The sequence below is a fragment of the Candoia aspera genome, chromosome 13, assembly GCF_035149785.1.
Source record: "Candoia aspera isolate rCanAsp1 chromosome 13, rCanAsp1.hap2, whole genome shotgun sequence".
NCBI classification, from domain to species: domain Eukaryota; kingdom Metazoa; phylum Chordata; class Lepidosauria; order Squamata; family Boidae; genus Candoia; species Candoia aspera.
This window is the reverse complement of record NC_086165.1, coordinates 6,654,030-6,667,028: the sequence shown is the minus strand read 5'-3', so window position 1 is coordinate 6,667,028 and position 12,999 is coordinate 6,654,030. Positions and strand designations below refer to the sequence as shown.

General features: G+C 40.4%; 1 protein-coding gene across 2 annotated transcripts in view; it reads left to right on the top strand.

The window, feature by feature from the left end:
- The window catches only part of ARIH1 (ariadne RBR E3 ubiquitin protein ligase 1), a 29,081-nt gene that overhangs the window by 3,054 nt on the left and 13,028 nt on the right, over nt 1–12,999 (top strand). For both annotated transcript variants that reach the window (XM_063314563.1, XM_063314564.1), the window contains exons 2-3: nt 7,471–7,538; nt 10,764–10,908. In XM_063314563.1, the coding sequence (XP_063170633.1) occupies nt 7,471–7,538; nt 10,764–10,908 (213 nt within the window). The remainder of the gene's footprint in view (nt 1–7,470; nt 7,539–10,763; nt 10,909–12,999) is intronic.

Here is a 12,999-nt window from a genome sequence, read left to right as displayed (position 1 = left end):
CCTCTATAAAGATTCGCTAAAGGAAAAGGAAGAACAGCTTGACCCTAGTGCCAAATTGCAAGAGCTGAGTGGTAGTTAAAGCTGGGTGAGTAATAGTGGGTGTGGATGGACTGTATTCCTTCCTCCTTCCAGTTCTAATTGAACAGATCCAAATCCCAAGCTTATCTTGCTCTAATCTTTAATGCGGAGGCAATGTAAAGATTGACAGTGAAGGATGTCTTTGTGTCTGGCGTGTCCAAGGTCAAATTTAAGACCGAGTTATTAAGACAACTGGTCAACTGACTGTCTTATCTTAGAGTTACAGTGTTTGGTTATATGAATGAGTCTCTCAACTTTTGCCCCTTCCTGCAGGTTGCTGAATTGTCAGTTGAATTTTATCCATGAAAGAAAACAGATTAATGCCATTCATGGTTTGTCTCTTTGTTTTTCTCTCTTTTTCTCTCTCTCTCTTCCTTTTTTTGTGATTGACAGAGGAGCAAGTTGCCACTCTTGTGTGGCAAAATGAAATGGCTGTTACTAGCCCAATTTCAAGAGCTATGTCAGAAGGACATAATGTGCGGAGGATTTTTCAACTAGTTACCATAATGTCATAATTTTAACATGTGGAGTTTAGGTCGTCAAATTGCAAATGTAATTGTTTGGGAAGTCTTAAAATATTGTCTGGAAACCCTGAAAACTGAATATTGTTGGGTTGTTTTATCTCTTTATATGCATTTTTTTAAATAGTTGGTATTTAAGGTCTTCCAGAGTACAGACTACACTACAGGTCTGTGTGTTTTGGTCCTTCTTAAATGTAAGGGGACCAGATTCCTTCCTATATTCAAAAACATGTTTTAATATTTTTGGAAAATTGAAGCCTCCGAACATTTTATTTTCATTATTTTTCAAGACTTCAGAGAAGAAGAAGAAAATGGAACATGAAATGTGTTACATTTAGTATGCACAATTATTATGGCCTGGTGCCTGATTCAAATTGTTGCATACATCCTTGGTGTGTGAGGAGTGCTTCAAGGTGTCCCACTATACATCAGAAATTCTGCTACCTACAACAGGATTGTGAATTTTTGAAAGTAAAAACCACCTGCCTTGTGATTTTCTTTGCTTTGTGTATGAAGTCAACAGAGTATTAATTACTGATGATATTACAGATTTGCACATAGCTACTTTGTAAAGGAAGGGACTGTCAACAAGTGGCCAGGAGTATGTTTTGACATTTGGAATTCTTCCAACTTAATTTACAACAACAACACTTAAAGCTATTAGTGTGACACTGATGTGAACCAATTTCTGATATGAACCATTTGTTGCCACTTAGATGTGTAATCTCTCTAGATTTATTTTGCAATTCTGCCGTATAAAGCAACTAGCATTGTTTTTCTGTCACATTCTCATGGGAGTTGTTGGGGTTTTCCCCCAGTCTTATATCAGACTGTGCAAGGAAGGAGGTTTTTTAAAACTCCAAAATACTTCTGAGTCTTTGCCATTCAGAACTTTACAGCTATAGTATTGTAGTATGCAATGTAGGCCTCCACAGTTGTGGAGTAGGATGCTATTTACGTGTTCCATATCTACTCCTGAACTTTTTTGGCCTGTCTCAACTGGCAGATCAGACTGAGGATGGCAAATGTCTTAGGAAGAAAATAGTTCTGGGTTTTTGCCTTTCATGCTGGCTAGGGAATTCTGGGAGTCGTAGTTCCCAGACTTTGGGTTTTCTTCTCCAGGTCAACTGCCTCAGCTTGCAGTTGCTTAAACCTGGAACAGAGAGAGAGAGAAAGAACTAAAACAAATTTAAGCAACTGTGAGCCTTTCCATATTCTTTCTTCTTCTTGAGCCATTCCAATGCAAAAAGGTATGCATCCCTCATTCTGGGTGAGAGATTCTCCTTATGAAGCAGCCAAGCCTGTGCTAGCTATCACATTTTCCATCCTTTCTCCAACCAGTCTGATCTTGCAGGTTTTCCTAATAGACTCTAGGGTGACTTACTTGGTCAGCTGAGAAATAGGCATCTTGTGACAAGTAAGAAATCAGAACCTCCATGGGGGGCTGGTGGGAAGAATTGGCCTAATTATAAACTGCATCAGAGGTGGTAATCCCATCTGGATACACAATTTCAGGATGTAGAAAGTAGCTCATGTTATTCTGCATATGGAAACCTAGCATGTCATAGAGAAGGTTGAGCTTGATAGCTTCTTGACGTCAGGTGTTCTGTCCAGTGTGACTTTTTAAAGAGATGATTGTTCAGTCGAGTGAATTCTGGCCTGCAGTCAGCCCAGCCCAGTTTACTGCTGCCTCTAGCCTGTTGACAGGTAGGCTTGTCTTTAAGCACGTCTCAAGCAGGACAAGAAGAAAAAAAGAAATCTTGCCATTACATTCCAGTCCCTTGTATGTCCTCGAGAGAGAAGTGGTGGGGCTGCAGCAAACAACCTAGTTTCTTTTGGGGCAAGTACCTTACTTGACTTGTCGCTTGAGAGCAAGAAGATGGACCTTGTTTCAACCATAAGCAAAGCTCTGTCTGTGAGAGCCAGTGGGGCATAGTGCTAGGCAGGGGATGGGGAGACCCAGACTCTAATCTTCCCTTAGGCAAGGAAGCTGGCTGGGCCTGTCACTGTCTTTCAGCTAGACTGCAGAGCTGAAAAACATCTGTCTGCCAACCTGCTCTGGACCAGGGAAGTTGATTGTGGTTCATGACCCTCAGTGAAGAATATTTCATCCTGCAGGGAACTAATTCATGCTGGTGATATATGTATGTCAACATATCTTCAGCTGAAAGCTCTTACAGAGACCTCTTAGTAGTGCTTTTGGAATTTGGATTTTTAACCAAGTTTATTACTGTGCCCAATATTTTTGCGCTCCCGTGTATTTCTTCCTAATGCACGCTTATCCCAGATGGGAAACGACTGGTGTTGTTGTTCCAAGATCAAGCAGCAGCGCCAACAGTAGAAATGTTTTTTGTATTTACCCAGCAGTTGTGGGACTCCTTTTTTCTAGAAGCTTGTCAGAATCTGACTGTATTCTTCCCTGTGAAAGATGCAAAAGCTTTTTCCGTTTGGCATTCAGGGATGACTATGAAAGCAACTGTGGAATGGTTGTGCATATGAATGGGAAGTATTGGGGCCATCTGATGTATTTGTGTATATTGAAAAAAGAAAGGAGACCAATTTACACATTGCAGTCAAACAGTCTGAGGGGAAGTGGTGGCTTATTTGATGAAGAACAGACAGTAAGTGCTCAAATAAATGAAAAGGTGCCTTAAAGAGGGCTACGACAAGGTGCTTCATTATTGCTGTGATATCCTTCAGATGTTAGTGATATTTAGGTTGAACATTTGAAAGGATTATCTGATCGTGCAAATTGTGCAACACTAGAGCGAGCTGTTTAAGTATGTATCAACCTATTGCCACCTGTGTGAAAGCCGATATTCAGCTTGTTTACTTTTATATAACTATTTTTCTTGAAAGTGGATTAATACTTCTGTTGATAGTGGTGACTGTGAGAATAACTAATTTATACTTTGTAGTGAATAGGGAAGGGATGTGGTGGCGCTGCGGGTTAAACCGCTGAGCTGCTGAGCTTGCCGATCGGAAGGTCAGCAGTTCAAATTTGCGTGACGGGGTGAGCTCCCGTTGCTAGTCCCAGCTCCTGCCAACCTAGCAGTTGGAAAACATGAAATGTGAGTAGATTAATAGGCACCGCTTCGGCAGGCAGGTAACGGCGTTCCGTGTAGTCAAGCCGGCCACATGACCACGGAGGAAGTGTCTTCGGACAAACGCCGGCTCTTCGGCTTTGAAACGGAGATGAGCACCGCCCCCTAGAGTCGGACACGACTGGACTTAAAGTCAAGGGAAACCTTTACCTTTTACCTAGTGAATAGGGAAGCAATAGTTTGATGCTGGAGAAGAGTGGTTTGTCTGTTGAGCTTCAACTGTAGGAACCTCATTGAGCCATGATGTGTCTGGCTGACCTTGAGCTAGCCATTCTTTCTCATCATTTTGAGAATAATGTGAGACGCTGGATGTTCCTTGGGAGGAAGAGCAATCTTGGAACAATGGAGAAATTTGTAGCTAAGTTGAAAACACTACCACAGCAGTTAGCCGTTTGCCAACCAACTTTCATGTTTGCACGAACATAATTATATGCGTGTAATATTTTAGTGACATGGTAAATTCTGTATTATATCTTACTTATTTATCAGCACTGTAGATTCTGGTATATTCTAAAATATTTCTTAGTGTCTGTGGCTGTAAAATAGACCCTGAACTAATTATGGCAGCCATTCCAGAAATTAAGACTGTTACTGAAGCTGTCACTTGTAATGTTTAAAGCGTCTTGCAGATCCTGGATATATTTTTAACTTCAGATGGGTTGTCTGCGGGAGTTGGACAGCTGATTTTTTAATCACTTGCAGTCTTAGAGCAACAGAGTACATAGATTATCATGCTAGTACAGATCTCATTAGAAAAGAGATATTATATAACATGTTGTCTTAGCATAAGATGACTGAGCTTGCATGTTTTGTAGGCTGCAAATATTTTCAAATATGTACATCGTGACTAATGATTGGAGATACCAGATCTTTTAGCTGTATTTTGAGAATGCCTGCAACATTTGTTCTCAATTCTGTAAAGGTACTTGTAGGGTGAGTCTGTTTTAAAAAGTGTTTGTGTTGCTAACATCAAACAAACATCTTTTATCTTTCATGTAACCTTGATACAGGATGGTTTGGTTAATTCATTGTTTTGAGAAGTAAAAAAAAAAATCCCAGAAGAAGGCATTGGCAAAACATTTCTGCATTATTGCCAAGAAAATTGCATGGATACGTCCATGTGTTCACCAGAGTTGATTTCTGTAGAAGCGTTTATCTTACATATCCTAAAACGAGACTTGAATTGTAATGAGGTCGTACTATGTTCCATTCCAGTTTCTTTTCCATTCTCTGGTATTCAAAGGTATTGACATTCCCACCCATTGTATAGATGTTATGTTGATGCATTTAGTGGTTTTTACATACTTAATCTCTGCGTAAGTTCAAAAATTGCAGAGGGTAAATCCAAGATTGGTAGGCTTCACATTATATGAACAATATTTCCTGGAAAGATACTCTTTTCTCTATGAAAGGCAATAATCCTATAATTTGTCAGATATATGCAAATGAAAGCCTTCCTCAACCTGGTGGTATATAAAATTCAACCTAAGAGACTAACTTAGAGCACATTACATTGCTCATCTGTCTGGCTCAGCCTTGTTTGCTTGGACTTAGAGTTTCTAGGGTTTCAGACAGGAGTCTTCGCCAGCTCTGTTTGCAAATGTGGGTTGAACCTGGGATTTTCTCCATGTAAGGCACGTACTATGCTGCAGAGCTGTAGTCCCATTTTCAAGGAACATCTGTGAATGTAGATAATATATATTTTTTAAAAGTCTGAATTCTTGAAAGACAAAATTCAGTGCTGCTTCAGAACTGCTAAAAAACTTGATTGGTAGTGATGGTTTAACTTTGTTGAACATAAGTCCCTAAGCCATTTCTGCTCATTCTTCCCCTTTTGTTCCTAGCTGTAATAAGAATTCTAGCTTTAATGAACAGCACAAAGAGGTAAACATTAGCACTAAAATAAATACAGGCAAGAACGTGACCCTTTGTTGTGTACCACTTGTGAGGCAGAATTGGGGAGTTAATATATGAGGCCTTAATGGACATGTTGCCGGATAATGTGTGTATGGGATTGACAGCCAAATAAAACTTGCTTTACAAGCAGTTCTGTCCTTTGGAGCTGTCTCTGTGTTTCTTCTGAGGGAAAAATTAAATTGCAGCACCCTGCTTCAAACTCATTATCCTCTTTGAAATAACCAGATTGAAAGGCTAAAATTGCTCTATTTAAGTGCCCACTTTTTAGCTTGAGTGCAAGATTCTGGAATGATGTGTCCATAGTAAAAGTTACTCATTGGTATATTTTTAAGAAAAGAAAAAGGTAAGGAAAGAAACAAGGTTGTGCTAGTTGGCTGGTAGGGAAAGGAGACAGGATAGAGTGCTGTCCTAAGCTGGATTGCCCACTTGACTGATCTGGTTGCAGTAAACATAGTTGCTTGACCAGCAAATGTATAAGGGTGTTCTGTGTTTGGTAGGAATGGTATAGCCTGGATGGGGAATAGAACATTCTGTAGTTCTCCGATATATTGCATTCCAGTTTCTTTTACATTCTCCGGAATTCAGTGACAGCATATCCCCAAAGTGCTGTAGCACCCTGAAAGATTGCTAGTCTTGATGTGAAAGAAATTTGCTTTATCAAATAGTCAAAATGCAAACCTTATTTAATGTGAAACAAAGCCAAAAATCATGAAGACAAAAGGTATACTGCTTATCTTTCAGCCCTCTGCCTATCCCCCCAAATATTGTGGTTGCTTCTCAGATCATGGTAAGGTAGAATGACCAAGGCTGGTTTTCTGGTGCACCCTTCTTTGATCCATTTGATTTCTTCGGCCTGTAGGTCTAACCAAGCAGAAACATGGAAGCCCCTTGCATGCAAACCCAGAGCTCTGGTTTATTCTTCTAACAAGCAAGCCAGAAGCCATGGTTGGTCTTGGTTTATGATTCCTGGCTTGTTTGGGAGAGACAAAGCAGGGATCCTGGTTCATATGTCAAGGTAAACTAGAGAAGGTGTCTCTGGTTAATTCTGCAGTTCCCTCTTGCAGGAGGAATCAAGTGGGAGCTCCTATGCTGCATGCATGAGCTTGCTCTGCATGTTCTAACCCTAAATTCCCAGATATTTTGTTTATTACGAGAAGTGAATGTTCCCAGTATTTGCCGACCAGGCTTAGCCATTTCATGTGCCTGATGAGGGATCCTTTTCTTACGCAACAATAAGTCCAGTAGCGCAATGAAACATTAAACTGACATTTAATAGCTAACAGGATTATGCGTACAGTATATGTCTTAACTGCCTTATTATTAGTGGAAATCTGCACTAATAATCCTTTTTAGTTTCATTGGGATCTGTGGAATGTGTAAATAACATTCAACATTCAGAATAACTTTAAAATCTGGATTTATTTTTTTTTTAAGGCTAGTCTTACTCTGTATTTGAGTTAGCCTATTGGAGCCTGGTCTTAACATTGCCTGAAGGTATTAAAACAGAAATTGAATTAAAGCCAAGCAGCTCTAGACCTAGTGTATTTGGGAGGTGGGGTGATTCCCCATTCCTTTGCAGGCCCCACGCACTCTCTAGTGTGCTTTAGAGGACCAGGGAACTATCTGGGACACATTTACCAATGAGAAGAGAGGTGTCATAAGGAAATTTCAAATTCCACAATTTTAGATTTTACTCAGAATTGACCGGCACGGACTGCGCAACTTGAATTGCCTTTGAAATAATCATCACAATTTTGGGGAAGATACAATTGGGAGGGGGGTTGAAGTTTTAGGAAGAAGGGTGGGCCTGCGACTCATACTTCTTACAATGACTTTTCCCCCTCTTCTAGAATCCAGCAACCATCACCAGGATACTCCTTAGTCATTTCAACTGGGATAAAGAAAAGCTGATGGAGAGGTAAGTGACATGGTTTCTTTGTGTGTACATTGACTGGATGTTCGTCTTGGTAACTGGGCGGGCAGAGAGGGCAAGAGATGTGGAGTCCTTGGTGCTCTCTGAGCTTGGTTGTTGGCTTGCAGACGTTTCATTACCTGACTAGGTAACACCAACAGTGTGAGGGAGGGTGGGGTTTGCTCCCTGTTTATATACAGTGGCTTGCTCTGCCAGTGTTGGTGGGGTCTGGTTTTCCCTTTGGAGGGAGTACCAAGGACTCCACAGTTCAACCCTGAGCTACATATATTCTCTTCCATTGGAGGGCAAGAGTTGGATAGGAGAAGCTTGCTGTTCTCAAGAGATTATATGCATGGAGGGTATTTACTTGCTTCCTCAGAGAGAGTTGTCTGTCTGTCTGTCTGTCTATCTATCACATTTTTATCACTGCCCATCTCCCCACACGGGGGAGCCTGGGTGGTTTATCCTCAGCAAGGCAGCCATCATGAGTCAAGAAAGCTTCATTATAGATAAAAGTATATGCAATATTGGGTTAGAAATTTATTCCTAAAATTGGATCTTCATCTTGCAGTGACAAGACAATGTACACTAATAATAGAGCTAAAGAAACACAAGCAGAAAAAATAACAGTTCAATACCTTCTCAGTACATCTTCTGGGTAGCCAGAATAGCAAGGAATAGCTACTGTATTGTGATTCCTACTTTCTTTAAACAAATATGAGTAGAAAATGGGCCATGTTTGTGATCCGGGCCCATCGTAGCTTGGCATTTGAGGCTACTTAGAAATCAAAGAGGCCCATTGAGTTCTCTTGGGAGGAGAGGAGGAGAAAACAAAGTTTCCTCGCTTGGATCAGTTAATTGGAAAATTGCATGGCCTTGGCTTTTGCAAAATTCTTTGCAGGAAGAAGACAACTCATAAATTCAGCCTGGGTGGTATATGCCATATCTCTCACAACATGCTTAAAAAGCCTGTGGTGCCATTATGCTGCCCATCATTACCAAAGATGTTAACATTTGGAATTTGTTGTGGAATAAAGTTAAGAAAACTGTAACATGAGATAAATAGCTTTTTTTACTAAGGCAATAGAAGCAGCTGGTATTGAGGCATAAGCATCTGGGCTATAGGAAGCTGTCTTAGTATTGGAACTAGCTTAGTAAGGTTATAACATGGTTTCGGCTTCTTGTGTTGGGTGAACCAAGGCATTGTTGCTTAGTGACTGGTGAGATGCACCTTGGGTTAGTGTGATATATAAATCCAAACTTGGAACAGCTTCTAAAATGGCTTTATGACTTAAACACTTAACTAGCAGCTATAGTCAGAAGCCCTTCTTATCATTATAGTTAATTCAGTGGCTTTATCTAGTCACTGACATGCAATTAATCACACTGGCATCTTTCTCAGCCTTCCCTAGAAATCTTGGAGTTGCACCCAGAACTGACAGGATGGCCTGTTCAACATCTCTTGAAATATTAGGGCTTTGCAGACATTTTACAAACTTTGCATGTTGGAGAGGTTATCTACAAATATCAATCTGCTCAAGCAATGGCTTTCACTTTTGGTTTTTGATTCACAATTTCAAATAACTTTTATGACAAAGTGGGTGGCTAGAAAATGTTTATTCATGACAAGGGATGCCACAGATGGTTTAAGAGAATACATCAATTTGACATTTTTCAGAAGCAAAACTTGGGTTGCTGAACCAACAGTATTTCTGTGGCGAGAAGGGACATTTTGTGTTGTCTATAACAGTCTTAATTTGATGTCTAATTGCTAAATGCAGGGTTATTTTGAAAGGTTAGAACATGGGGCTGTGGTTGTATAGTTGCATTTTTTAAATGTGTATATGGATTGGTTATGGGTCATCTAATTGATGTCAACTCTTAGTGATTATATAGATAGACCTTCTCTAGGATGACCTGTCCCTAACCTGGCCCTTCACGTCTCCCAACAATGTACCCGCTGCCATTGTAATCAAGTTCATCTACGTTTGCTGTTGACTGTCCTCTTCTTCACTTTCCTTCCATATTTTTGAGTATTGTGGACTTCTCAAGAGAGCTGGGTCTTCACATAATGTGTCTAAAATACCGTAATTTGAGCCTGGTCATTTGTACCACGGAGAATTCTGGAATGATTTGTTCTGTGATCCATTTTTTTTCCCTTAGCTTTCCATGATATTCTCAGTAGTCTTCTCCAATATCAAATGTCGAAAGCATCAGTACTCTTTCTATCCTGCTTCTTCAAACCCCAACTTTCACTTCCATAGAGTGTCAGATAGAAAATAATTGCCTTCATGATTCTGATCTTTGTAGGTATAGGCCTACCATGGCATCTGAATGGCTTTTCCAAGGCTTTCATGGCTGTTGTTAGTCTGTGATGTATTTCTTCACTGCTGATTATTCCTGTGTTGTTGATGGTCAAAGGAGAAACTATCCACCATTGCAGTGTCTTTATTGTCAGTTCTAAGGCTGATTACTGTACCTCTTGTCATTTATTTGGTTTTCTTTATATTGAATCTTAGTCCCATTTTTTCACTGTGCTCCTTGACTTTCATTACTAGACCTTCCAGATCATTTGTGTTTTCAGCTGTCAGAATAATGTCATCAGCATAGAGCAGGTTATTGAGGTTTGTAACTCAATATTTAACGTTGATTAAAACCATGTTCATCATCTTTTAATCTAGTATCCCTCAATATATATTCAACATAAAGGGTGAATAAACAGTATATAGACCTGTCCCACTCCTTTGCCAATGTGGAGCCAGTTTGTTTTGCCATATTCTCTCCTCATGGTGGCTTCCTTGATAAGCAGAAAACCTGATAAAGAGAAAAAGTTGTAAAATTATTTTTTTTAATATGTTAGTAGAGGGAGGGAGGGAGAGCATGCATGCATATTTGATGCTTATCCAGCAAGGGAGAGGAGGGATTTGTGCCCTGGCCTGACCCTTTGAAGCACGAGATTCTGAAGCAGGGTGGCCCACTACTTTTCATGGTACATCACTGCTGATGTGTTTTGCTTTGCTTTTAAACAGAGCTATGTGCAATAGGTTTGTACATTTACAGAACTAAGACAATCTACTTGTTTTAGCTAAGAGGTGAATTAGGAAGTAGACCCTTAGTCATTATATACAGACTCCAGAGCTTCTGCATGCTTGCTGGAATTATTCTCAGGTAAAACACAGGTGAATTTTCCAGAGGCGTTTTATTCATTAGGCTTCATTTTTGTTTGTGCAGGTACTTTGATGGCAACCTGGAGAAGCTGTTTGCAGAATGTCACGTCATAAATCCTAGTAAAAAGTCTCGAACACGTCAAATGAACACAAGATCATCTGCGCAGGACATGCCATGTCAGATCTGCTATCTCAACTATCCTAATTCGGTGAGTGCCTTCAGAATTGTGCCATCTGTAACTTGAATATATATTTTTTATGTTGATTTTAAGCTTGGAATTTTCAATCCTCCAGCCAAACCTAATATTCCAAAGGTTGGGGCTTTTGGTTTTAGATGACTTTGAAAAGCAGTCAGGAAGGTTTCTGTGATCCTCGGTGTAAGACCTAGGCTGTTGATCGGTCCGAAATTCACTTTATTCCTTAACTGTTTGTGTAATCTGCAGGTATAGGCTACTTATAGATAAGTGGTGAGACCTAAAATTGTAAAAATACTCCAAGCGCCAAATAAATACTGTGCCTATCAGTACATGATATTTGATTTGCTATTTTAATCTAACCTTTAAGAAGAATGCACTGTCTGCTAGCACTCCTTCCATAAGCTTATCCGTTTAATTCAATCCACAGAGCAGTGGTGGGCGAGCTTTTGTCTCCAGAGCTGTATGTTGCTCCCTGAAATTCAGCTGCAGTTTTCGGTCCAACTGAAGTATTGGGCTATCATACAGCTCTCTTGTCCCTGTGAGCACTTGAACGGCCCAGTGCAGCTGAGGGCCAAGGAAAGCGTTCGTGGCCTGGACAAAGGCAAAATATTATTTCTTCGTCTGGATACTTGTGGCTTCTTTTCAGGAGTTAGAACTTACGTCTGATCACCATCACCTGATGTTGATCTTTACCTGTGCTCTGAAGCCTCTTCTGTACTCAGGGAACTGTAATTGTTACGTTGTTGGACGGAACCGGTGAGTCCCAGCTTCAGATCCACCCTCAGCCGCAAAAAGCGCTTTGGATGACGTTGGGCCAGTCACTCTCTTTCTCTGCCCAAGCCGTAATGCATTCCTAGAGAAAAGGCAGACTGTCAACCCGTCAAAGTTAAAATAAAAAGGGAGCAACGTACAGGCCCTTCGAAGGGTTTCTCCATGTTTGCGGAAAGGGAGGAGGGATAATTGGCACCTTTCAATAGATTAAAATTGTAAATTTTATTAAAAACACAAAAAGCAGTGTTCAGGGTGCGGTTGGGGGGAAGGTGGTGTGTGTCTCACAATTCTTGTAATTTTGACGGTTCTGGCCTATTGTTCGGAGATTTCAGACATCCCAAGTCTGTTTTTTCCAGGATTTTGCATTTAGCGTAGAATAAAATTCAAGTACGTGTTTTCATAATCCAATAATGCAATTGTTATAGTTCTCAGGGGTGGGAGAGAGGATTACTTGCAAGCAACTGTGTAAGTCACTGCAACCTAAGTTTCATTAATCTCAGTCGGAGGGTGAATTATGCTGTTCCATTTCTTTAGTTGAAAGTTAACCTCAGTAGTGGTTATTGCTATTAATAATGGATAATGAAAACCCACTAGCAATTTTTATTATCCAATATATCTAAAATCTTGAGGAAGAAAGACGAAAAAGGCAGCAAGAGGCTATCAGTTAATTGAGATATCGGAACTCCTTTTTCTTCAGTAGAGAAGACGTTATCATTAGATACCAGTGATTCTGGTTTTTTCCCCTCCTTATCTCCTAATTTCATTTCCCTCTCCTGTCTCTGCTTATTATGACTGTCTTGTGACCAGACTTCTGCTTGTTAGAGATCTTTGAATATGCTCTCCATACAAGGCTAGGATGGTAGAAATTCATGATTATCAAAATCAGCGTACGGCTTCTGGAGCAGCAGAATTGGAAAGTACAGCGCTGGTACAATGCTGGTACTTCAATCAAAGGAGGAGAATTGTAAAAAATCAGAACTGGTGTCTCCCACAGTTACATATTTTGAACACAGAAATATTTAAAGTGGCCTTTCAGGATCAGATCAAGGTTCCTCAGAGTACTGGAGGTCAGTGTTTGATTGCCCAGTGGCCTTGACAAGTAGCCATAGATGGCCTGTGGCTCCACCAGTTCTGTACATGTTGCATTGATGGAAGATTTTGGTGAATATACCAGCTTGCTCACTTTGCCATTTTAATTACATTGCTTTAGCGTGTGAACTTCAGGAAGTGTGGTAGCACGATTGGGACAGTGGTGTCAGTAAGTCTGAGTGCATTTCCTGGTACTTTGGTCAGTGGCTGCTGGGATGAATGCTTGTGGCAGAACCTAGGGGG